The 27,781-nt window shown below is 39.4% G+C and overlaps 1 protein-coding gene across 3 annotated transcripts in view; it reads right to left on the bottom strand.

The window, feature by feature from the left end:
• The window catches only part of EPC1 (enhancer of polycomb homolog 1), a 101,200-nt gene that overhangs the window by 63,749 nt on the left and 9,670 nt on the right, over positions 1-27,781 (bottom strand). Inside the window, exon 1 of one of the 3 annotated variants that reach the window (XM_079768601.1) lies at positions 9,918-10,387. The exons of 1 other annotated variant lie outside the window; for it this stretch is intronic. In XM_079768601.1, coding sequence (XP_079624727.1) covers positions 9,918-10,070 — 153 coding nt within the window. In that variant the 5' untranslated portion in view covers positions 10,071-10,387. Of the gene's footprint in view, positions 1-9,917; positions 10,388-27,781 lie in introns of those variants that run through there. One more of the 3 variants, XM_079768602.1, reaches the window with a different exon arrangement.

Here is a 27,781-nt window from a genome sequence, read left to right as displayed (position 1 = left end):
TCACTTTAAATGACCACAAATATCCCTCAGCTAATTCACCAATACTACCAGATTTCTCTAGTAGGTTAGCTTTCCCACACTTACCTTTGTCTCTCTTAAGGTCCCCTCACTCTGAGGTGATGACCTCATCTCATACTTCATAGAGAAAATAGAATCATAGGATAAATTACCTCATCCTTCCACTGCCAACTTTATCAACTAATTGCTCTAATTAGTGACCATCCCCTCTAAATAACTGATCCAGGAGAGAAACAGAAAATAGTTTTTTAGGAGCAAAGTCCTGGAGTAGGAGGAGAAGAAGGGTTAGGAGAATTTTATCCTTTTTAATGATTTTATTCTATTATATAGTTTTAATAACATTTTTATTTATAATAGCTATTTTAACATTTTTATCTACTAGTTCTATCACCTGGGTTATTTCTATGTCTCTTTTTTATTAATTTTCCCTTAATTATCCATTATATTTTCCAGTTTCTTTGCATGCCTGCTAATTTTTTTATTGGGTCCCTAACATTATGTTGTAAAAACTTTTAGTACTCCTTTAAACATTGTTGTGCTTTATTCTGGGACATAAATTACTTGAAATTAATGTGATCCTTCTGAGGCTAGAGTTTAATCTTTGTTAGGGGAGTACAGAACAGTCTTTAGTCTAGAGCTAATTTGACTCCACTACTAAGGAAATAATCCTTCTGAGAACTCTTATCTGATGCTCATTATGTTAGGAGGGCTTTCCACTCTTTGAGTATACAACATACAGTATTTCCAGTCTTTTGTGAGCTCCCAGGACTGTTCCTCCTCCTTCCTTCCAGTTGCATCCCCCGCAGCCTCGGGAGTTTCCTCATAGATCAACTTTCAGCCAGAGACTTAAGGGGATCTCTCTGTGCATCTCTTGTGCCCTACTCTGAAGCCACTTTAACCTCCCTTACTTATACTTGCAGCCTGGAAATTTTCTAGATAGTAACTAGAAAATTCGAAGGCTCAGTTTTGCTTCCTTCCCCTAGTGTTTTTTAGAACTTTGTAATTTTTAAAAGAAACCATTTGTTGATACTCCAGCTCCCACCTTATATTCTTTGTATTCCTTTTCATGCAGAACTATTCCAAAGAGTCATCTATATTTGCTGTGACCCCTTTATGCATCGTTCATTCTTTTCTATTACTCAAATTGGACTTTTCTTCCCACCACTTAAACAAATTAAACAGTCACTTTCCCCTTACTCATCTTTCCAGTGGACATAGTCAATATTCTTCCCCTCCTTGAAACATTTATCCTCATTTTCTTCCTACTTCACTAATAGCTCCTCTTCTACCTGAACCCCAGGGCACAGCTTTAAAAGTCATTTATACACTAAAGACTTTAAGATTAAACACCTCTTGTATAAACTGCTTTAATACACTACATTCTTGCATATTCTAATTAAATATGGATGAGTAACAGTCCATCCTTTCTATATCCTCCCTCCACGAATTTTCCTTATCTCAGTATGTGGCCCATCACTTATCCATCCAGCTGTTCAAGGTAAAAATCGTTAATCTTTGATTCTTTTTCCCCATCTAGTACACTCAAATTGCTAAACAGGTTCTTTTGGCTCTACCTTCAAAATACACTTCAAATTTACCCATTTCTCTTCATCTCCACACTAAATTAAAACCATCAACCTTCACTTTTGCCCAATATGACTCATTCTCCACATTGTAAGGAGAATAATCTTAAAAAAAACATAATTCAGATCATGTCATTCCCCTTGCCTGAAACTCTCTAATGGCTTATTTCATTTCAAAATAATCAAAACTCCCTGTATTTGCCTACAGACATGGACCCCCTGACTACCTTTGGGTCCTCATCTCATACTACTCAACCCTTTTTTTCACTTTGCTCTATTCATAACAGCTTTCTGTGCCTACCTCAGGCTCTCTGCATGTGGAAATCTCTCTGCCTGTAATGTTCTTCATCTAGGACTTCACAGGGCTGTCTCATTCCCACCATTCAAAGTTCAGGTGAAATGTTCCTTGACCATTTATGCAAAGGAAACTATATTCTCCACCTTCCACCTGAAATTCTGTATTATCTTGTTTCAAAGCCACATAAGAGTTGTGTTATATATATTTTTTATTTTTATTCATTTGCCTTTTGTCTGTATTTTCCCATTGGAATTTGGTCACTCAGTAAACAAACACTGAATCCTTACCACATGCCAGGCACTAATTCAAGTGCTGAAAACACATCGTGAATAAAACAGGCAAAATTCCTGCCCTCATAAAGCCCATGTTCTAGAACGTAAGACCTATGAAAAAAAGGAACCTTGTTTATTCACTACTGTACCCATAAGGCCTTTATTTAAGTCTTCGGCTCATAGCAAATACACAACAACTATGTGCTACAAAAGTGAATGAAAATGATTTTCTATATTTTCTCAGCCTTTGTACAACATACCTTACCTCAAATATCCCCACTGAACATTTAGAATAATGATCAAATTATTCCTTTAGATCTCAAAATAGCCATATTTATATTGTTTCCCCTTCAGATTCTATTACCTTATGGGTAAAGCAGAAATTTGCAACCATCACTATAAAATTCCGGCTCTCATTTAAAATTCTCATAACACTAAAAGCATTCTGTGACTACCACACCCATTTACATTCATTAAATCCTCTAGAAGAGGATTTAGTCACAATGGGTCATAGTAGATTTATTAACTACACAACTTTATTTTTTAACTACCTACTACAGTGGGGCTGGTGGATGAAATTCACTTCTTATATCTGCCACAATTTATAAAACAGAAACCAGTTATCCATGCACCCAGACTACTTCTGTGTAAATTATGTTCATATAATATGCAGAAGTCATTAGCTAATTTAAGATTTAATGATTATAATTATAAACACATAATACACATTTGGAAACAGACAAATATTGGTAACACAATATACCCACAACAGGAAACGATCATAGTTGTACTTCATTTTGCAGTTAACAAAACCTGGATGAGTGGGAGCATGTATGCACACACAGTTTTGGAAGCTAGATGAGGTTAGGTCTAATAACTCCCAGTTTGATGCTTTTCCCAATTAAAAGTTATCTAAACTTAAAGATAATTTTTTATGACTATATCATACAACTCCTTAGGGACAGAGAATACATCTAACATGTTTATATCTGATGATCCCAAATACAAGGGACTGTATAAATACAAGTAGTTTTTGAGAATCAACAACAACAAAAAAGGCTATTCTAAACATTCTATTAGTATCTTATATAATAAAGAGGTAATATGCAAATTGACCATCAGGGGAGGGCAGTTGGGAGGCACCTGGCCTGCAAGGGAGGGAAGTTGGAGGTGATCAACCCTGCAGGGGAGGGCAGTTAGGGGTGACCGGGCCGGCAGAGGAGGGAAGTTGGGGGCAAACAGGCTGGCAGGGGAGCAATTAGGCATCAATCAGGCTGGCAGCAGAGTGGTTAGGGGGTGATCAGGCTGGCAGGCAGAAGCGGTTAGGGGCAATCAGGAAGGCAGGCAGGCAAGCAGTTGGGAGCCAGCAGTCCTGGATTGTGAGAGGGATAACCAACTGCCCATTTAGGCCCGATCCCACTGGGATCGGGCCTAAATGGGCAGTTGGACATCCCTCGAGGGGTCCCAGATTGGAGAGGGTACAGGCTGGGCTGAGGGACACCCCCCCTCCGTGCACGAATTTCGTGCACCGGGCCTCTAGTTTGATAATAATGAAATTCATCAGTACAGCATATTTACATATGCTGCCTTTTACTGAAGTTCATTTAGTAAGAGTAACTGACTTGTCTAAGCCCTCAAAAAGTAAAAGTACATTTTCTCAGAGAACATGTATATATAACATGTGTTTTTATTCATTTTAGAGAGAGAAGAAGGGAGAGGTAGGGAGACATAGAAACATCAATGAGAGAGAAACATAAACATCGATTGGCTGCTTCTGGCACAGTCCCTATTGGTAACTGAGCCCACAACCCAGGCATGTGTCCTAACCAGGAATCGAACTGGTGACCTCTTGGTGCATGGTCTGACGTTCAACCACTGAGCAATACTGGCCGAGCTGATTATGATTTCAAAATTAAAAAATGAACTCCAAAATAATTCATCCCAATATATGAAAACACTTGAACCCATATTAAATCATTCACAGGCTATTTAAACTTCAGATAATCTTTGCCTTGGATTCACTGCAAGGCCACATCCTATTTCTTCAGCCAGAACTTGCTCTACTGATTAAAGGAAATTAAACCAAACTGATTTGCTTTAATAATCTGTTGCGAGATTCAGCAAACTATGTCACCATGCATATTCAAAATTGAACCAAACTTATTAAAGATAAACCTTCATAACAAATAACTGAAGGACTTTATCTTTTAAAGAAGTGAGTGTATCCCTATTCATCAAAGGTACAATTCCAGACAATGGGTCATATTAGATTTATTAACTACACAACTTTTTCATCTACCTCTACAGATGAAATTCACTTCTTAGATCTGCCACAATTTATAAATGTGAAGATAACAGCTTCAAAAAGTAGTTCTAGCAAGTTGCTTAAAACATTTGAATCACTTATTTACTCATTGATTTCCCCATAAATTTCTTACAGGAAAGTTACTGTGATATATTGTTAAGTCACACTTTAAGGGTTCAAGAGTTTACTTTAGAAGTAAGACATATTCTGTCTAGTTTTGTCTCTGTATTTCATGCCACTTGTGCACTTAAAGACTCATAGTTCATTTGATTCCCAAATCTTTTTTTCTCAAAATTTAAAAGATATTTAATTGATTTTTAGAGAAGTAGATAGGAAGGGAGGGAGGGAAAGAGGGAGAGAGAAAGAAACATTGATGTCAGAGCAGAACATCCTTCGGCTACCCACCAGGGATCAAGCCTGAAACCTGGACATGTGCCCTGGCCTGTAATGGAACTATCAAACCTTTGGTGCACAGCACAATGATCAACCGAGCCACACCAGCTGGAGCTGTTAGTTGACTTCTTTTAAGAAGTAAAATCACAAACTATACCATTATTTCATGGCATTATTGCCCTTTTTAAAATGCTACCCTCTGCTTTACAATTACTGTTTTAACCAATTACCAATTGCTGTTAACAAGTCCCCTTAACTTTTCAGGAAAACTGAACCATATAGTCAGAACCACACATTTATATATACAAACAAAAACTCCTGCTATTATGTATGCACATACATACACACATATATCTTCCATCTATTTCTTTACAATGACTACTACTACATACCATGATGTGGTCGAATGAAAAAGTTAAAACTGAAACCAAGTGCATGGTAGGTTTAATATTTAATCCTAGCCACAAATTCATGAATTTGTAAGCACAGATTATTATTCCTTGTTTACAAAATTTAAGCTACCCTATATTTATATGGTACTTTTAGTTAAGTCCTGTTGATTAACAGAGAAAAGACAGTTCAGCACAAATTCCATTACATATCACAAAGCACTCACATACACCATTAGCTACATAAGCCCATTAGTTTTCATTATTATTGTTTTATAAGAAAATGAAAGTACAAATGGTACTCATACAAATTTTTAAGTATCAAATAGAATACTGAAACAGGAGAAAATATTAATACTTTAGGCACCTAGGTACTATAGTTTTCGAGAGGTTTGTCTCTTCTTGACCCTTTAATTTTTCAATTATTTTCTCCTATTAAGTTCATGTAATAACTGCCATTCTGATAAAACCAAAATAACTCCATTTGAAACTTCTAGGGCATAGATTTTTGAGCTTTCTCCATGCCTCCAACCCCACCAACCAATTTCCAACACTGAGAAATTGCTGACAAATATGAACTTTCTCCCTAGAAAAATATACCATCAAAAATTTTATATACATATATGGTAATCCACTGTCTTCCAGAATCATTTCATGTAACCCTCAAAACCCCAACTTAGAAACTTCTATTCAAAAATATCTTGGGCAGGGTAAAAAGTTGATTTTATCATTGTTTCTCAATTACTTGTGGTTTTATCTGAATTAAAAAAACTTGGTTTACAAAATTTTAAAGGAAATATATTAATTCCTTTCAAATGTGAGAAATCAAACTTTTAAGCTTATAAAGTAATTTAAACTTATTTTTATAAAAAAAAAGACTTTTGTTTTGAAAATGGAGTGCTTAACCATTTTATTCTCATGTCAGAGTATGTATATATTTTTAATTTCCTCCTAATTAAAACAAAAACCACCTATCTGCTTTGTAAATGGTCCTTAACTTGGGTTTAATAAGATTGTATACTGGGCCAGTAAATGAAGAATATAATTTTAAGAGGAGAGAAAGCATACTGTATGAGACTATTCCATCTAATTAGAACCCAATTTAAACTAGGTGTTGGTCTTCGATGGCTAAACCCCAATTCTAAGGTGGCTGTGTAGGGTAATATCAATGTGATACCATCAACATGTTAATTACATCACATAGCCTACCCAACCCAGTCTAAGCAAGGACAAGAACGGTTCTTCTCTGTCCCTTATAATAAATGCAGCCACACAGCCTGCATTCATCCCATTGCAGTAAGTTAAACCACTAAAGGAACCAGGTAACTCCAATTTGTTAAATATCACTTTAAAACCAACAATTTCAGAATGTCATTCCTAAAGTGAGAAATGTCCATAAAGGAGAATTATAACTTAACATAAAGCTCCAATTTTAATAATAATTTTTAAAAAGTCAATAGTACTGACATCTTAGAAAAGTTTCCTTTCAATTAAAGGTAAAACTGTGGCACTATATTTATTATTTTAACACTTCTAATTTTAAAGTTAAGACCTTAAAGTTAAGATTATAATCTTAAAGAAAAGTTAAAATATTATAATGGTGCAACATTTGCCCCCTCCCCAAATGCTTTAACTTCTGTCCTTTTCACCCCTAAAGAAACTCATTTATCTCATATTTACAGCTCAGTCTACTGACTTCCAATGATTTGAAAATTACTCCTGTAACTCATTAAAACCTTCAACTGTTACTTTTTGATTTACTGTTACAACGCATTACATTATATCAATTCAGACATTTAATCCCTATCACCTATGATCTCGATCAAGTCCCTCTATTATAATCTGAAATTACTTTTCAATTCTACAACAACAAAAACACGAATAACTGAATTCCAAAGTTGAGAAAAATTCATTTAGGGGGCAAGAGAATTCTACTTAGTTTCTTAAAAACTAAGAGGAATGCCTCATTATGTCAGTGTATTAAGCTTATATTATAAAAATTGGTTAAATGGGAGTACATTAATGTTATTTTCCCAGTGTTAAGATGTAGAATTTCTGTCCAAGTTTACCATAGAAACAAAATATGGTAGTAATTACCATATTTTAGGTATAGCTCAGTTGACAATTTTGCAGATACATTTTGATCATGAAATGCTTTCTTAATGAGGTGGTGTATACAAAACTTTCCTCATCTAAATCTATCCCATCTTTGACCAACACTGGATTATGTGACACTTGATTCAGGTTCTGGGTCACTCCTACCTAAAAGACACCATAACCAATGTGTCAATCAAAGGCAAAAGTTTGTTTTAATCCTTTGTCTTTGTAAGAAGTGTATCATGTATCAGCAAATTATCAAAAAGTTTTTGTTTTTCTAAGGTTGACTCAATTCAATGACCTTTATTCTTAGTGTACATTTTCATAATTCTGTAACATGCTACTTTCAATATTGTGATTTATATAGCCATTAACTACCAGCATGAACCACAGGAATGGAAAGCAGCTGTTTACCTGGTCCTGTTCACATTCTTCTACTAAATTCATTATCTATTCTTGAGGCCTATGCTTCACGGATCAGAGTTTCAGTTGGATGTGAAGTGAAATAAATTTTAAACAGATGACAGAAAAGGGTAGTGTGAAAAAACCCACCCCTCATGTCCCTCAAAAATAGGGACTCCACATGTTACAAACTAATGAAATCTATTGCACTATAAAATGTCAGAATTATTTCAGTGCACAAAAATTATCTGTAAAATTTAAAAAGCATGTTGATACTTCAGCTGAAGTCAACTCTGATTTCAGGCTGTTGCTCTTGGGATTGCCCAAGACTTTTAACTAAAGCACAACTTAACTAAACTTCTAAGTGTACTACAGTACTATATTGCTTTTATCAAGGTTCTCCCCTTCCTTGCCCGCAAAGCAAGAACTAGAAATTAATTTCCAGGGCAGTGTAACTGCAACACCCCAAATTTAAAGTATAATCTGTAAAACTTAGAAACAAAAATAAAACCAAAAGACAAGATTCTGCAGTCACAAGTACTTTAATTTTTAAAAACAAATCACTTATTTAAAAATAAACAAATGGCACCATTCTACACTAAAGATGATACAAGTAAAATAAGAGGTTCTATCTCAATGTACTGACAATCTCCACTACTACATACACTTATTATTTAGCTTACCTGTAAAGTTATATTTAAGACACTACTCTGAAAAGTAACATTCGACTGTCACAACTGTTTTACTTTAAAAGGTTAAACAACCCAAACAGTTTAAACAGCTTTATTTTCAAAATCAACATTACAGAGTATAATTTCTACATTTAAGATGCTTACAGTACCAAATGGAGGCATTACAGTACAATTTTCCACAACAAAATTGTAGGGCACAAATCCAGCGATTCCTCGACTTCCTTGAACTGTCAATACACTGCACCCTGTTTAAACGGCTGTACCTGAAAACCAAGGTATGCAATTCCTTAGGGTTAGAAGTCATCAAGTTATACTGTCAAGGATCTGGGGGAAATGAGAGGAAGATTCTATTATCCTTCTGTCTGAACCCAACTTCCACGACAAGGTAAAGCCACAGCTATGATACGATGTCTATAAGCTGTAACTATTTAAATACTGAAACCCATCCAAATTAGACATCTTAACATTAAGATTTCTTTAGAGCAAAATTATGGATAAGAAAGGATCCTCTTTTGAAATGTAGATCTGTAACATCTACTTGAAGTGGGTGTTTTCTCCCCCCCCCCCACCGTGATGAGAAATTAGAAAGCACGCGAACTTAAAACTTTATTTAAAAAAAAAAACACCCACAAAACGAAACCCGATAATAAAATTACAGGTTTTAGACGAGCCACGTACTAATAAAAATATCTGCAATCACCTGCAACATATTCTCAAGGATCAGAGAAAAACGGAGAGACAGTCGTTTATTCTCCTCCCAACTAACTAGAACTGGGGGGAGGGAGGGGAGAATGGATGCACAAGTGCCAAGTATACAGGAAATCTGCTTTGAAAAAGGCGTCGGGGCAAACCTGCAGTCCTTTCAAGCACCTCGTTGCAGGGATGGGGTGATCAAGTCTCAAAGACCTGCAAGCAACACTGAAGCTCCACGTGAGGCCCCACATTTCCAGGCCACCAGGAAGTGAAACGCCCCCTCGGTGCACGGAACCTGAGCTCACAGGCGCCCAAGGCGCGCGAAAGCCGAGGCGGCCCTAGAGCGCCACCCAGTGGCCCGCGAAGCGGCCTGCAGGCGGGTCCTCCTCACACGCGGCGCGCCGCACCCCCACCGCGACCCAGCCCGTTCCCGGCTCCAGAAGCACCAGGCCCAACCCGACAACTGAGACCACAAAATGGCTGCCGGCAGCTCCGTCACGTGACCCCTTTGTGCCTTTCGGGCTCCCGAACTCCGTAGGACCCGGCTACAAGTAGCCAGGGTCAGCGGGTGGCCTCCGAGGAGGTCCCGTCTAGCCGCGGCGGCCGGGGTTCGAGGCCGGGGGAAGCGGGGTAAAAGGCCGGCCGGCGACTGAGAGTCGGCGGCGGAGAGAAGATGGCGGCCATTTTGTGTGGGTTTGGTGCTCCGCCGCCGCCGCCGCCGGCAGCAGAGGGAGCGGGGCCTGGCGGTGGGTCGGACAGGGGAGTTAACACGTACCGACTCCTCTTCCTTCTCCATTCCGGTGGGCATCTGCGGCACGGCTCGGTTTATCGAGGCGTATTCGTGCAGGTCGGGCAGATCCTCACAGCGGAAAACCGGCAGCGGCTTCGAGGCGTCTAGCGCCCGCGCCCGAAACGACAGTTTACTCATCTCAGGCGCAGCAGATACGGCTCTGCTCTGGGGAAACGGCCCCGGCCAGCGGGATCATGGAGAACCGGGGGATCGGTCCCCACTCGTCTGCCGCTGCCGGGGACTTGAGGGGCGGAGCGCAGAGCTCGCCGTCCGGGCCCTAACAGCAGCCGGGAGGGTGGGAGGCTGTGCCGCTCCGCGCCTCTCTCGCTCGCTCTCTTCAATACGCCATGGCCAACATGGCGGACATTAAAACTCCACTGTGCGCTCTTCAGCCAACCCCAGCCATTCCCCACACTGCATCGCGCAGCGGCGCGGGCACGCGGGGGGGGGGGGGGGCGCGGGCTCGAACGGGCGCCGGCCCGGAGCGCGCGTCCCGTCAACCCCCGGCGCCCGCCGGCCGCGCCTGGCTGCTCGCGGCCCCCGCCCTCCGCGGCGCGGAGGCGGCGGGGCCGGCCGGGGGTCCGGGCTCGCGGACGCCGGGGCCCACGCCCCGGGCCGCCGCTCGCTCTCCGTACGCGCTCACTTTCTCACGCTCGCTCCCCGCCGGCGCCGTTGGCAGACGGGCGAGGGTGCAGGGCAAGTCCCGGCTCCCCAGGACTCCCGAAAGGCCGCGGCGGGAGAAGCGCAGGGCGGCGCTGCGGCCCGGGGTCGCCGCGCTCGGGCACCTGTGCCCCCGCCCGGCCGGCGCGAGGGGCGGGCGGCCCGGGGCCGGCGCCGGGGGCGGTGGGTCCGGAGCGGCGCCCGCGGGGCAGCCGGTGGGGGAGGCATCGTTATCGTTACGCATTAGGTGTTTGAAACAAAAATATGCAAACGAAATTAGGGGCAACATGCTACTTAGGTGAACTTTTGTCAGCAGTTATTTTTATGTTTAATGAAACTCTGGATTACAACATTTCATAGGCGTCGCATCCCATCACTGGTTAGTTCCACCCACCGGGCCCAATACTAAGGGCTGTCATCCTACTCGGATCCAAAATAGGGTTTTTGCTTTTTTTTTTTTTTAATTATGCATTTTATCAAACCATTCTCACCCTTTTATTATAGTTGAAGCAAAGAGAATAATTATTATCAGCCACTATAACTTTCAGGGGAAAATTTAAAGCAAGACCTATTTCAAGATTTTAGAGCCAATTCTTTATAGGTAGCTCATGATTTTTTGTTTGTCCTGAAAGAAAATGCTGCTTCAACATAGTTATGGGTTCACACTTATTCTTATCATTTGTTCTGTGAAAAACTATACAATTGAATCATAAAGACCTGTAGTACTCCTGCCAAACCGAGAAAGAAAAACAGGAAAAGCTGAATTATTAGAAGAGATCTAGATGGATGTGATAGATTGTTAACACGATTTATATTACAAATGAAAATGGTTACCCCCAGAGAGCTCTTTCTAGTGGACTATTTTAAAAATCAGAAAGACCGTTGAGGTGGGTTTAATAAGTTTGGCAGCAAAATTTCAAATGTTCGCTGAGACACAAAAATGTTTCAGTCTGTTCTTCTCCCGGGGATCTACACAGTAAAAATAATCACTGTTTTTAAATAGTGAGTTGGATAGGACCCTTTCAGGCCGGTTTATCTACTACTTACCAGGTGGGGAGAAGATAAGGAGAACACAGATGACAGTTCTCCAAAATTCTCCGACAACTAATATTGACAACTCACATCTGCCGGGTAGAGGGGTTTCCATTACATTTTCTGTAAGACTGTGCATTTATTCATTCAATGAACAGTCATTGAACCCTCAGGGCCTGGGAAGTATGCTGCTGATTACTTAGCATTTACAAGGCTCCTAGAGGAGCTTACACAGTGGGAGGAGGACCTGTGGATGGCAAGGGCCACACCAGAGGTGAGTATTTTGATGGAAGCCCAGGCTACCATGGAAACAGGCAGGCGTGGCGCCCAATCCATGGGGAGTGGCTCTAATGAAAGCATTCAGGAAGGCTTTTTGGAGGGGATGACATCTGAGTAAAACTTATGTAGGATAACTATGGGTTAACCTTGCAAAAAAAAAAAGAAGAAGAAGAAGAAGAAGAAGAAGAAGAAGAAGAAGAAGAAGAAGAAGAAGAAGAAGAAGAAGAAGAAGAAGAAGAAAGGTATTTTAGTCAAGGGAAGCAGCATGGGTAAAGACTCAGAGCCACAAGAGTGCATGTCACAATCTAGGATCCTCAAGAATTGCCAATTGCACTGTGGAATATGGCACCTATTTAGACAGGTTTCATAGTTCTGAAAACATTGGCTGAATATTAGTATAGTAGTCCTCTCCAGCCTACAGTAAAATCCTAGTAGAATTTGGTTGATTGAAGAACCCAAGACTTTATAGAACAAAATAGAGTCGTAAGTCATGAACGAAACATCAAGGAAACGAATATATTTTTAACCTTCATTAAAAATAACAGCTTATGGATAACATTTTCCACATTCTATACTAGTAATAATGGGCACCATACAACCAAGTTTCTTGTTCCCTAGAAATTGTAGAATCACCTCCCAAAGCAGGTTGAAAGAGATGCTTACAAATTAAGCTTGACCTTTTGCAGATAATATGCCTGCTAAGAGACATTTTCTTTCTATATCTGTTCCCCATCCAATTCAGTGCCCTGGGTTTCCAAGGACCCAAAGGCTAAAGTCCTTGTTTTCTTTTAAAATATATTTTTATTGATTTCAGAGAGGAAGGGAGAGGGGGGAGATATAGAAACATCAATGATGAGAAACACTGATCAGCTGCCTCCTGCATGTTTCTTACTAGGAACTGAGCCCTCAAACCAGGCATGTGCCCTGACTGGGAATCAAACCATGACCTCTGGTTCATAGGTTGAGTGACACCAGCCGGACTGAAGTCCTTATATTCAGTTCACTCTTCTCCCTCCTAAGGGACAGGAGTGCAGCAATAAAGGTTCACGTTCAGGCTTTTTTCTTCAGCCTTTATCCAACCAAAAGTTTCCTTGCAAAAATGGCTAATTCTGCACAGTCTTTAACTTTTTCTATTCCCAACATCAAGTCCCCTCTTTGTCTTAAGTATCCCCAACAATGGTGATGTGACATTTTCAATATTACAAAAGATACATACTAATGTAAAGCTGGCTACTAACTTTCCTCAAAGGAAAACTCTTGGTTGGGGAGGGATTTGCAGTTTTTAAAATACTTTTAATTCATGTCATAAATATTTATTGAATAGGTAACACACAGTACCATCATCATTGGGGATACAAATAAAATGCTGATAAAGGGATACACAGTTAACCAACTGACCAGATGCAGTGCTGTGGGAGTTCAGAAAAGCTGTCAGTTCTAGCTGGGATGATCAGAATCATGGAGAAGACAGCAGGTGATTTGGTTCTGAAGGATGACAAGGATTCCAATTGGTAATGGGAATGAAATGGCAGAAGAAAGGGTATTCATGGGAGATGGCAACTATATGAACAAAAGGGTTGGAGATGTGCTTGAAGATGAGAAGGTTTATTTGGCCAGAGTTCATAGGAAACTCCAACAACAATCCAGGGGAAACAGAAGAACTTGGGTCAAGGGAGTAGGAGTAGAAAGTAAAGAGACATAAGTTTTAGTGGTAAAAATAATTACTTATAGTGTCATTAACCTGAAATGTGATTCATTTCAAATACAACAACAAACTAAAATGTGTCAAATGCAACTGCTCTGACACTAGTTGCTGTATATAATAAACCTGAAATACAGATCTAATACTAATATGTCTAATATGTGCCCAAGTCCTCTTAGTTATCCTTTGAAATTGCTTCTGGGATTTGCCTCATTATTTCCATTAATAATGTCTTAATCATAGTCCCACCTAGAAACAACCTCCAATCCAATTCATTAAAAAAATTTTTAAAAAGATGTTTTTATTGTAATTCTTACAACATAACATTTAGGAAAATAAAACCTGGAAGCTTTTTATGATGTGTAATAAGATACTGCAAAATTCATTGCAATATATTTCACAGGGTTTTACAGTAACAATACTGAACTGATTTTTTTTTACATGGAATTCTATACATAATATTTAAGAATTATGTTTGATATAAAATAAAATAGTTTAGAATATTTCCAAATAGTCTATCGCTTCCTTAAAGAACAAAGGGCAAATTTTGAATCTTAGTAAACTGTAGCAGGATACAGTTAAAGTAGTTCAGTTTAACTGTATGTCCAATATATAGGACTAAAACAAATTGCACCTGTCTGAGAAGGAATTAGAATTTTTAAAAATCCATGAAGTGGTTCTAGCACTATTGCAAAGAAAGATTGACAGGGAAGAGGGTATTCAAGAGCAGGACTATTGTGAATTGCTATTACTTCTATGACCCAAGGAAGGAAATTATTTCTATTATTATTAACTATCTAACAAGCTAATATTAGTGAAATAAAAGTTTTACTTTTACTATATATTTTTTTAGCCTCACCCAAGGACATTCTTCCATTGATTTTCAGAGAGAGTAGAAGAGGGAAAGACAGAGAGAAATAGTGTGAGAGAAGCACAACGATTGTTTTCTTCCTGCTAGTGCCTGACCAGGGCCTGGGCCTGGGCCTGCAACTGAGGTAAGTGCCCTTGACCGGAATCAAACCTGGAACCCTTTGGTCCGCAGTCCAACACTCTTATCCACTGAGCCAAACTGACTATTCCTTTTTATGATACTTGGAGTATCATTGTGTCTGCCAATTGCTCTCTGAATCTGGTTCTTCCTCTCTTTCAGAGGAGGGAAGGGAAAGTGATTTCTGACCTGAGAAGTGTGACTTTGGTGTGAAAGATGATTTATGGAGTGAAAGGAGAAGAGCATGGAGAATGGAGCCCCAGAGAACATCAACAATTAGGAGACAGCAGAAGGAGAATGACTAGGAAGAGAGCAGAGGAGGAGAGGCTAGGAGAATCATGGAGAGAAGCCAGGTGAGGTCAGTATTTCAAGGAGGTGATCAATGAGAAGGACCAAAAAGAATGAGGAGGTCACTGGAGATCACAGCAAGTACAATTTCTATAGGATGCTGTGGGCGGAAAGTATGCTCTGTTGAGTTGAAATGTGAATTGGAGGAGTCTCAGACTGAGTGGTGCCTGAAGCATGTTAATCATTTAGCAGGTAAGCCAAAGCCATGTAGGATGTGGAAGTGATTTCTCAGGGTCCTCCCATGTACTTTTCTAGGTACTTGCTCACAGGAGTGAGAGCACCTTGAGGTTCAAAATCAGCTTAGCTTAGGGACACAGAATAGCTAACATCATCAGTACCTCATACATTAAATATCAGAAGAAAATACATTTTATTATTTCACAAGTCTTCACAAAATCCTGTCGATAGGAAGAAATAAAACATATCTTCCATCTTTAAAGTTGCAGAAACTGGCAAACAAAAGACTAACCTGACCTGTTTAATTGGCAAGAGTATAAACCATATCTAGAGCTTAAGATTTCTTTTGAATTATGTTTCCCAAATACTAGACTTTAAGACAAAAAAACAATGCAAGTACCCTGTGGTAGCACATATATTTGGACATATATTTTGGTTTTAACTGATTTACTCATAATCAGGTTAACATTTGGTGTTTTTATTTCTTCCAGTCTTCTGTTTTTCTTTTTTTCATTTGCCTGTTTTTATAATATTAGAATAATACTATATATTGTTTTGTATACACTTCTTAATATAATCTTTAAAAATATATTTTTATTGATTTAAGAAAGAAAGGGAGAGGGAGAGAGAGAGAGATAAACATTAATGATTAGAGAGAATCATTGATTGGCTGCGTCCTGCACATCCCCCACTGGGAACTGAACCACAGCCCAGGCATGTGTCCTGACTGGGTATCAAACCATGACCTCCTGATTCATAGATCGAAGCTCAACTACTGAGCCAAGCCGGCTGGGCCTTTATATAATTTAATAATGTTCCCACCTCGTTAATATTCTTATAAGATCATTTTTTGACAGAGATACTTATCCTGTGTATATAGCATAATTTACTTAATCTTCAACCTCTAAGGGGAATTTAGAACATACTGACTTCTGTTTATTATAAAGAGCATATATAATTCTCATAGAATATTTGAAATAAAAATGGGTTTAACTTTTCATGGTTTAAGGCACAGAACAGATTTCTGTTGTTCTTTGAATAACAACAAAGCAAATCTACATAAATGTAGGTTAGCAATTTTATTGTCAATTTGAGCTGATGGCAAAAATCCAAGTCTTAAATGTCAATATTTCTTCCCAGATATGAACTTAGAATCTTAAAACTATGTTCCATAAAACACTAATTCAGACGTTATATTCTGAAATGAGTTTCATAAAAAAACCAATATATTAGAGAAATACTGCCTATTATAGTTTTCTCTTTAAAATATGTGTAGGCACACAATGTATAGGCTCAGACAAGTCCTGCAGCAAAGAAATTTATTTACTAATACTTAGCATAGTATTTTCCAAATTTATCTGACCATATACTATCAATTATTCCCATTAGTTAGTTCTATAAAAATTATACTTTTGGAATTCTAATCTAGGCAGTTCAAGGAAATGAGTTTTTCTGAACAAGTTATCCATTTTTTTAAATATTATTTTATTTCTTTTTTCTTTTTTGAGAGAAAGAGGAAGGTAGAGGGAGAGAGAGAGAAACATCAATGAGAGACAAAGGTCCATCGGCGCTAAACCAACTGAGCCACACCAGCCAGGGCTATCCATTTAATTACTTAAAAAGGTCTGACATGTATATAAGATTTTTATCCTGCTAAAAACAGTGCAAGGTAAGACATCGTCTCTAATAAAATGGTAATATGCAAATTAATCATCACTCCGCTACATAAGCCATGCCCACCAGCCAAGCCATGTCCACCAGCCAATCAGAGCGAGTATGCAAATTAACCCCATCCAAGATGGCTACAGCCAAAGAGAGCAAGGTTTCCCAGGTAACAGAGCAAGCCAAGCTTTCCGATAGCCGTTGCAGGCCTAAGCCTCCACTCAAGCTACAAAGTTTCAATTATAGACGGTAAACAAATTCAAACAGAATGGCGGCAGCCATGGAGCTGGAAAGACCAGGCCAGGGTTGCCGGCGGCAACAGGGGAAGCAAAGCTTTCCGCACACCCTGGCCGGGCTCACCCGCTTAAGGCTACAAAGTTTCAATTATAGAAGGCGAATTAACTGCCACAGAAATGGCTGCCGCCCCGGAGGGAGCAGCAGGCTTGGCTCCGCTCCAGGCTACAAAGTTTCAATTGTAGAAGGAAAATAAATTCCAGATACCAGGGCCTCCACTTGGGTTGCCAGGGGGCGTGGCTGGCCTGCCAACCACCACAGGCCCCTCGCCCAGGCCACCCCACACCCCAAGGGAACCCCACCTGATCTGGGACACCCTTCAGGGCAAACCAGCTGGCCCCCACCCCTGCACCAGGCCTCTATCCTATCTAATAAAAGAGTAATATGCAGATTGACTATCACTCCAACACACAATATAGCTGCCCCCATGTGGTCAAAGATCCTGCCCCCATGTGGACACAATATGGCCAGCAGGAGAGGGCAGTTGGGAGGCACCCGGCCTGCAAGGGAGGGCAGTTGTGAGGGACCAGGCCTGCAAGGGAGGGCAGTTGAGAGGGACCAGGCTTGCAAGGGAGGGCAGTTGGAGGTGATCAACCCTGCAGGAGAGGGCAGTTAGGGGTGACCAGGCTGGCAGAGGAGGGAAGTTGGGGGCAAACAGGCTGGCAGGGGAGCAGTTAAGCATCAACCAGGCTGGCAGCGGAGTGGTTAGGGGGTGATCAGGCTGGCAGGCAGAAGCGGTTAGGGGCAATCAGGAAGGCAGGCAGGCAAGCAGTTGGGAGCCAGCAGTCCTGGATTGTGAGAGGGATGTCCCAGATTGGAAAGGGTACAGGCTGGGCTGAGGGACAACCCCCCGCCATGCACGAATTTCGTGCACCGGGCTTCTAGTTTGAGTATAAAACTGGGACAGAATTCTAACAGGCACTAGAATTGACCAAATTGCTAAACTTTGGCAATATATTTGGTGTTTAACACCAAATTCACTAGAATGTTTAGCTACATTTCTTTCTCAAAGTGTCACTACTAAAAAGAACAGGTTGAATTTTGATTCAAAGATTTTTACTATAACTTAAGCTCTTGGTAAGTAGGAATCATAACAGAATCTATCAGTTAGGTTTTTATATTGATTCAATGAAGTCATTAAAGCAGAGAAACAAAAGTCATGCTCAATAAGCATGAGCTATTTTTGAAAATATATTTTTATTGATTTCAGAGATTAAGGGAGAGGGAAAGAGAGAGGAAGAAACATCAATGATGAGAAAGAATCATTGATTGGCTGTCTCCTGCACGCTCCACACCGTGGACTAAGCCCACAACCTGGGCATGTGCCCTGACTGCAAGTCAACCATGACCTCCTGGTTCATAGGTCAATGCTTAACCACTGACTGAACCATGCTGGCCAGGCAAACATGAGCTATTTTTAAGGATATTTTTATTTTAGTCCTTTGACTAAATCATTTTACTTTTCTGAGCTTTACTTTTTGTATGTACAGTATCTATAATAATAAAAGCATAATATGCTAATTAGATCAGACGTCCTTCCGGATGAAGCCAGGGCTGCGAGTGAAGCCCGGATCCCGGGTGCCAGAGGGAAGCGGGTGCCAGCAGCTGGGGAAGGAAGGCCTCCTCTTGCACGAATTTCGTGTATCGGGCCTCTAGTAAAACATAATATTGATTGTAAACCCTTCAAACCTCTTTAGCTAAGGAAACAAAACAAAGCTAAGAAATCCTCAAATGAAACCATAAACCAACTATATATATATAAACTGATTTGTATACAAAATTATACTCATCCTCTGGAATCTTTTTGTTTTGTTTCCATTTGATAGTTTTGTAACATCTCTATGTTTAAATCTACAAGGAGCTCTGCTACACCTTTCCCCCTCCATTGCCAAGTAATTATCAGGTGGTTGTCCAGTGACTGCTCAATCTCCAAATCTGACCAGGTAAGCTCCCAGGGAGTCAGGGCCTCTCTGCACAGGTTGCTACTGTTAGGATCTCTCTGCACAGGGTGAGTGCTTTGTGTAAAAACAGTCAAATCATAAGTAACATTTTGCATTCAAAGTAGCAACATCATGCACTGAGACATAGGGTTATATACTGGAAGGAATACCAGCTTCCATGTTTGAAGATCTGGATCCTAATCTAATATCTACCATTTACCAGCAATATGACCCTATAGAAATTATTTAATTTCTGAGCCTTAAGTATCTCATATGCTTGGTCTAAAGAACACTTGTTCTCACTCTTAGGCCATTGTGAAGAACAAATGAGATAATATAGTGAAAAGTCTTTGACAATTACAAGGTACTATACAAATATAAGGAAGAATACGTTATTTTATTTTAATTTCACCAGAGTAGTTAGGAAGGAATACATATATATCCCCCCAAAAAACACATTGGAACAGAAAATCTATGACCTATTCAAATAATAAAGTTGGTCACAGAAGATTTAATTGCTAGACTAGGATCTTTTGGAGATTTCCTTAAATAGGAAATCTTTAAGACAACACAGAAATTCACCTGTTTTATTTATTTTTTTACCCCTTTTAATTTATCTTGCTTTTAAAAAATTGTTCTAGAGTGTCTAGCACAATATAAAAGTTTAGGAAAGCTATGGTAAGTTTGAATTATTTTGAGATAAGAAATACCTTTATTATAATTTTTACAATTATAATATTATGTTTAATTATAAATTATGTTTAATATAATTTTCTCAAATCACCCCATTTAGAACAGAAAAATCAGTACAGATGTTTTAACTAATTTCCTTCATTTAAAAAGCAGTATTCAAGGTTTCTAGCAGAAGAGCTTTAAGAAAACAAATTGATAAAAGATAAAAGAGTGTAATGTAGAGATTAAAAGCACGAGCTGTTAGAGCCTGACACAATTTGGGTTTGAATCTCAACTTTGCTCTATCCTAGCTCTGTAAACTTGAATAAACCCTTAATTTCTATGAGCATCACCTTCCTTCCCTTCCCATAGAGTACATAAATAATTCATGTAACCAAATTTACTGAGCTCTTACTTTGGGTTGGGCATTTTAATGCATTCTCTCATTTAATCTCTTCAAAATTTTACAAAATAGCTTCAGTGCCTGTCAAAATCTGACAAGATAGCTTACAGTGCCTGTAAGATTTTAACAAGAATTAGATATTATTTCACAAAATAGCTGAGCTTTTTTCTTAAAGGAAGTTTCCAGTGTAGGGTGGAAAGATGTTTTTTTAATTGGGAGGAAGCCTCATTACCTTAATTTTACCATAAATGCTAAACTGGGTTTACACTAGCTGACCAGTCCTTTCCTTGGAACAAAAATATTCAAAACCCAAACCTTAAAGAGAAAATATATGTTCCTTCCCGAATAATTTTTCAAATCCTATCCTTTCCCCTTCTATGCACAGAGATGAACACACACACACACACACACACACACACACACACATATCTTTACATCAGGCGTACAGGAACAAACACTGTAGTGTGTCTCTCCTATACCTAACTGTTCTTCGGTTTAAACAGAATCCTTTTGCCTTCATTTTCATGTGCTGTTCCAGAACCTGTGCTTTTGTATTTTGTAATTTTAAAGGCAGGTTGTCTTTTACAAATATTTTTTTAAATGTTTTTATTGATTTTATAGAGAGAGAAAAGGAGAGATAGAGAGATAGAAACATCAATGAGAGAGAAACATCATTGATTGGTTGCCTCCTGCCAGCCCCCTACTGGGGATTGAGCCCACCACCTTGGCATGGCCCTGACAGGGAATGGAACAGCTATCTCCTGGTTCATGGGTCAATGCTCAACCACTGCACCACACCAGCCAGGCTGTGCTTTTTTAACCCTTTGCACTCGCTTGCTTTTTTCTCGATTCCTTTATTCTAATGCTAACCGTGTCGAGTCACACTCAATATTCGAGTGCAAAAGGTTAAATAACCAAAATTTCATGGTCTACTTGAGAAGTAATGATTCTTCAGGATTAATTTTGAACTATATTCTGTAAAATGGTCTTTCTTAAAACTCCCTTTTCTTAATTCTCAGTGGGATAAAAAACAAAACAATTTTAAATATAGAGAAAAGAGTCTAACTGTATATATAATGGTATTGCCTCCATCGTGGGAGTTTTTAAGGCTATTTTTAAAAAACAAAAAGTTTTTAGAACCAAGATGGCGGCATAGATAAATGCTGGTGCAGCCTCCCACAACCACATCAAAATTACAATTAAAATACAGAACAACCATTATTCAGAACCACCTGAAAGCTGGCTGAATGGAAGTCCTATAACTAGAGAAGTAAAGAAGAAAGCACATTGAGACTGGTAGGAGGGGTGGAAGTGAGGAGCGGGCTGGTCTGACACCCAGGTGTGCTGTTTTTTTAATTGGGAGGGAGATCATCTCTGTGGAGGCTGCCCGTGTGGAGCAAGGGGTCCCAGCCCCCCAGTAGCCCCCCAGCCCAGGGTTCCAGAGCTGGAATGAGAAATCCCCACAACTACGGACTTTAAAAAACCAGCCTGGATTGTGGCTGAGTTACATAGAGGCTGCTGGAGACCCAGGTGTGCCTCTTAAAGGGCCGGTGCACAAACTTACGTGGTCCCACTTCTTCTAAGCTCCAGCGCCAGGGGACCCAAACAGATGGGGAGGAACTGGATTGTCTGGCATCAGGGCAGGGGTGGCTTTCTCCCAGACTGGAGATGCTTTCATGGGTCATTGTTCCTGTGCTGGGACCTCCCCTGTCACAGAGCTGGCTGGCAGCCATATCTGAGTCTCCATCAGCCTGGCTCGCATGGTTTGCTCTGCTCTGGGGATTCCCTGTGACCCTGCCCCATTCAATTTGCTGCCCTACCCAAGATGTTTGCAGCAGCTTTTCCATACGAATGGCCTGTCCTGACTTAGGCTTCAGACTTTGATAAAATCTCACAAACAAGCTGCAGCTGGTGACAGCGTGCCCCAAACCTATAAATAAAAGGCTCAAGACCCAGTACTAGCACCAACCTGCCATGCTTCACAGCTGGGCCTCACTTGGGCACCTCCACGCCCAATACAAATAGCAAATAGCAGCTGTCTGGATCCCTCTGTAGCTCCTGCTGAGTGGCCCCAGGCAGTGGCTGACTTTACACCTCCCTGGAGGCCCTAGAGCCAGTGCACCCAGTTAACAGCTTCAGAACAGAGCAGATTACAACTCTACACATTCACAAGTGACACTCAAGTGGCAGACTCAGTGAGCACCAAAGCCCCACTGAAGCAAGTCTTGCTCCATAGGAGTGTTTCCTGCACAGTAGCTCTCCCACTGTAGTTGCAGCTGGTCCTCACAGCCAGTTGGCTTAGAGGTCAACTCCTCTCAGTGACGCCAACAGCAATCAAGGCTCAACTACAAGAATGTGCACACGGCCCACACTGGGGCATTCTTAGAGTGTCCAGCTCAGATGACTGGGCAGGCTGAGCCACTGTGTCTACCAATTCCAGGAGACATACCAGCTCTACCTGATACACAGAAACAGACACAGGGAAGCAGCCAAAATGTGGAGACAAACATGTCACAAATGAAAGAAATGGAAGCAAGCAAACTACTGGAAACAAGAGTTCAAAACCATGGCTATAAGGTTATTCAGAGATCTTCATGAGACTTTTAAGAATCTTAGTAGAATGTCAAAGACATGAAAAAGGACCAGTCAGTTTAAGCATACACTAACTGAAATAAAGAATATTTTACAGGGATTCAACAGTAGAGTAGAAGATTCTAAGAATCAAATCAATGATTTGGAATATGAGGAGCAAAAAAAAGAATCCAAAAATATGAAGATAGTGTAAGGAGCCTCTGGGGCAACTTCAAGCGTACCAACATTCACATTATGGGGGTGCCAGAAGGAGAGAGAGGGAGCAAGATATTGAAAACCTATCTGAAGAAATAATGACAGAAAGCTTGCCCTACCTGGTGAAAGAAATAGACTTACAAGTCCAGGAAGCACAGAGTTCCAAACAAGAGGAACCCAAAGAGGCCCACACCAACACACATCATAATTAAAATGCCAAGGGTTAAAGACAAATAATCTTAAAAGCAGCAAGAGAAAAACAGTTAGTTACCTACAGGGGAGCAGCCATACAACTGACAGCTGATTTCTCAACAGAAACTATGCAGGCCAGAAGAGAGTGGCAAGAAATATTCAAAGAGATGAATAACAAGGACTTAAAACCAACATTACTCTACGCAGCAAAGCTGTCATTTAGAATTGAGGGTCAGATGAAGAGCTTCACAGATAAGAAAAAGCTAAAGGAATTCATCATCATCAAACCAGTATTACATGAAATGTTGAAGGGAATTCTTGAAGAAGGAGGAGGAGAAGAGATAAAAATATCAACAATAAAATGGTAACAAATACATATCTATCAACAATTGAATCTAAAAATCAAAATAAATGAACAAAAAATCTAATGAACAGTCCTAGCTGGTTTGTCTCAGTGGATAGAATGTCAGCCTGTGGACTAAAGAGTCCCAGGTTGAATTCCAGTCAAGGGCACATGCCTGGGTTGTGGGCTCAATCCCCAGGAGGAGAAGTGCAGGTGGCAGCGGATTAGTGATTCTCTCTCATCATTGATGTTTCTATCTCTTTTCCTTTCCCTTCCTCTCTGAAATAAATAAATTATATATATATATATAAAATCTAATGAACAGAATAAACTGGTGAATGAAATAGAATCAGAAGCACGGAAGCATGGAACAGTCTTACAAATCTCAGAGGGAAGGGGGGAGGCAGGGTGGGAAGAGATTAACCAAAGATCTTACCTATGGACACAGATAGTAGGGTGGTGGGAGGCAGAATCTAGTGGAAGGGGGTAATGGGGGAGGAAGGGGGACATCTGTAATACCCTCAACAATAAAGATTTAAACTATTTAAAAAAAATTTTTTTAAGCCATGTTACATTTTTAGAACTGAGTCATTAAAAATAATTCATGCACCCTAGCCGGTTTGGCTCAGTGGGTAGAGTGTCGGCCTGCGAACTGAAAGGTCCCAGGTTCAATTCCGGTCAAGGGCACATGCCTGGGTTGTGGGCTCGATCCCCAGTGGGGGACTTGCAGGAAGCAGCTGATCCATGATTCTCTCTCATCATGGATATATCTATCTCTGTCTCCCTCTTCCTTCCTCTCTGAAAACAATATAATAATAAATTCATGCTTGTCTATCTCCTCTGTATTAAATAGTTATTTATGAGCATTTTATTTTAAAAGATGTAGATTTTAATTCTGGTTCTACCACCAATTAGCTGTATGATCTTGATCTTAATCAACCTGGGTCTCAATCTCCTGAACTTTGAAAAGGACTAAGATTTGATGATCCCTCTCAACTCTTAACTTTTACGATTATTACCCCTTTTCTATAGTTGACAGTAAAAAATGGGGATACATGAAACTTTAGACCTAAAACGTTAAAAGAATTAAATTGAGGTATATGATTTTTATAGAAACTATGCCTTTATGTATTTTCTGACAATATTTGTTATGAGTATTGTCAAATGTGACCTGAGAAATTCACATAGTTGCAAATATCTCATTAATATGAAAAGGATTAATATGAAAAGAAAGATACAAACTTCAAAATAAAAGGTGAAGGGAAATTAATTTATTAATTTAAACAAAGTAATTTTTTTTAACCTCTTCTTATGATATTTAAGAACCAATTTTCAGGTAAACTAACTTAAACCAAAAGTTTATTCGTTATTGTAGATTTTCCTTAATAAAGTTGGAAATCAATATTCAGCAATTATGGAAAAGTAAGCCATCAATTTATGTTGCCTTTTAAAGTGACAAGTATAAGGAATAAGGTATTATGATTATTATATTTTTGGGCTTTTAAATGAATTTTTTTCTTTGTATCTAGAAAGAACATACACAATATGGTAAAATGAGGAAATGAAAAGCAGCACATGAAGTTTGACCTCCACAGGGATCACAACCTCCTAAATATATATGATGGACACTGAGAGAATCAGTGGGAAAGTTTCTTCCTAAGTGTACAGTGTATGAAGCAGCAAAATACCATCTTCTTCATACACTTGAGAGGGAGATTTTCTGGTGGGTGAGATGTAGCATTCACAATGGCGAATTCTAGAGCTAAAAAAGTCTACATGGAAACTTGCAATTTTCCACTCTTAACATCAGTAATCATCCAAACTTCCAAAAGGGTTGGTAAAATATGAATTTCACCAGAAAAGGTTGATGAAATTCAGTGTAGATAGTCTTGAATTCCAGATACAAAGAAAAAAAAAATTCATTTAAAAGCTCAAAAATGTCATAATCATAAAAAACTTCGAATTCCATAGGTTTGATGTGTAAAATAGAATGCATATTAAACATTTATTCATTATTTAATTAAAATTTTATTTTCAAAAGTTTTCCCACTTTTATTTTTACTAATTCTTTAACATAGTGGGGCTGAACAAGTGTACTTTAAAAAATACAAAATCTTAGTCATATAAACGTGTGTTTTCCAATTGGAATTTATATATTTTCAAATTTATATAAACTCTGAATTCCTATTCATTTGAAAAGAAATAATACCTAGACAACTGTTTATTTCTATGCTCTGAAACAGCAACATCATCCTGTCATTAGCCAACCTGTTATTTCTCTTCTTTCCCTTTTTTAAAATATATGTTCTTTCTCTTTTTAATTTCTCTTCATTTTGGGAAAAAGAATACTAAGTTCTTATTAATATAAGTAGCCTCATAGATATAAACTTATAATTAACAAGAAACATTGCAGAAACAAATCCTCTATGCATTCTTTCAACTTTCAGGTGCCTTCATGCTGCCCCCTGCTACCCAGTGTCTACACTGAAAATTGTCCCCAACTTTCAACCTTTTCTCTTTTCTTTACTCTCCCCATCAAAACTTACCAGGCCAGAGATCCAGACCAAGAGTTTTCCTCTACCAGACAAAGGATAAACAGGTTAATATAAGAAAGAGATAGTTCCTTCCTATTTTTAAAAAATGTTTTTATTGATTTCAAAGAGAGGAGGGAAGAGGAAGAGAGATAGAAACATGGATGATGAGAGAATAAGCAATCGTCTGCCTCCTGCACAACCCAGGCATGCTCTGACTAGGAATCGAACTGTGACACTGGCTGGGCATTCCTTCCTATTTTTCCCATCAGCATTTTCTTGCCAACTACAAGCATTTGAACTAGTGTTCTGTGGACAGTGACTGATATCTAGATTCAGTCATTGTGCTGGTTCGAAGACACCATCATGGGTTTATCTTTTCCAGGCTCTACACAACAACTTACATCTTCCTCTCTACCTATACTGAACTTTTAGTTGGTATTCCCAAATGCCATGCATTTATTCTTCTTACCAATGCTCACAATGCCTTCCTGTTTTTCAAGGCTCTGGTCAAAATTACCTTCTCCATGAATTTTACCCCAATTCCCAAATGCTGCTCTTCTGGTCTCTCTTTAAAACCCTTTACACTCGCTTGCTTTTTTCTCGATTCCTTTATTCTAATGCTAACCGTGTGGAGTCACACTCGACATCCGAGTGCAAAAGGTTAATCCTCAAAGGCTCAGCACAATGTTTTTGTTGTTGTTGTTGTTTTGTTTTGTTTTGTTTTCAATACAGTTGAAGCCCTCTAAAGATTTATTTAATAAGCAATGAGCAGATAACAAACCTTCATTCTTGGGAAAGCTATTTGATTTGGTGACTTTGTTCAATAGAGTACCTGTAGGGGAGAAAGGGAGACTCTCTAATACTACAATATTAATGCACCTGCATGGGGTGATCTTTTTAATTCCCATCACACTGTGTAAGGCCTATTTTGATCCCTGAAATTAGAGATGTCTATGCAAAAATGAACTTAAACTTATATTGAGTGCTTATGACATGTTAGGCACTATTCTAGGTGCTTTAAATGCATTAATTTATTGTGGTCTCACAAAAGATAGCTGAGGTTGGTAATACTACCTTGTTTCATAGAAGAAACTGAGGATTTGACAGATCAGTAGTTGGCCCCAGGTTATACATGTAGTAAAGGACAGAGCTAGGAACTCATATCAAAGTTGTGCTCTTTAAGTGTTCTCATAGCTTTAATATAAATGTTCATGGAGAGGCTTCTACTTAGCTATTCTAGAAGTTTTTTTAAAAAAACCTTGTCTATAGAGTAAGCTTGGAAATTGTGATCACATAGTCAGACAAAGCTGTGAGAGAGATTCAGTGTTGAGTATCTGTTAATATCTGCAAGAGTTGAATGTCTTGCCCCAGCCGGGTGGCTCAGTTGGTTGGAGTGTTGTCCCATACAACAAAAAGGTTGCGGGTTTAATTCCCACTCAGGTTACATGCATGCCTATGTTGCCAGTTTGATCCTGGTTGGGGCACATATGGGAGGCAATTGATCAGTGTTTCTTTCTCACATTGATGTTTCTTTTTCTCTCTCCCCCTCTCTCTAAGTCAGTAAACATATCCTGGGGTGAGGATTAAAAAAGAAGTTGATTGTCTTACAAAAAATGTAAAGGAATGTAGGATTCTGCCAAATTCAATGGTTTCTAAATCTTATATTCTATAAGATTAAGAAATAAAAAAATCCTAATTATTTGTCAACTGAAGTAGCCACTTGTGTGGGGCCCAAAGACTCTAACTTGGCTTGAAAAAGGAAAGCTATGACAATATTTTAGGCATGTAGGCTTTGACTCAGCATGTCACATCAGTGTCTCAGACAAGGATCTAGTT

The sequence above is a fragment of the Cnephaeus nilssonii genome (assembly GCF_951640355.1).
Source record: "Cnephaeus nilssonii genome assembly, chromosome: 4".
NCBI classification, from domain to species: Eukaryota; Metazoa; Chordata; class Mammalia; order Chiroptera; family Vespertilionidae; genus Cnephaeus; species Cnephaeus nilssonii.
This window is presented reverse-complemented; position numbering and strand designations above follow the sequence as displayed.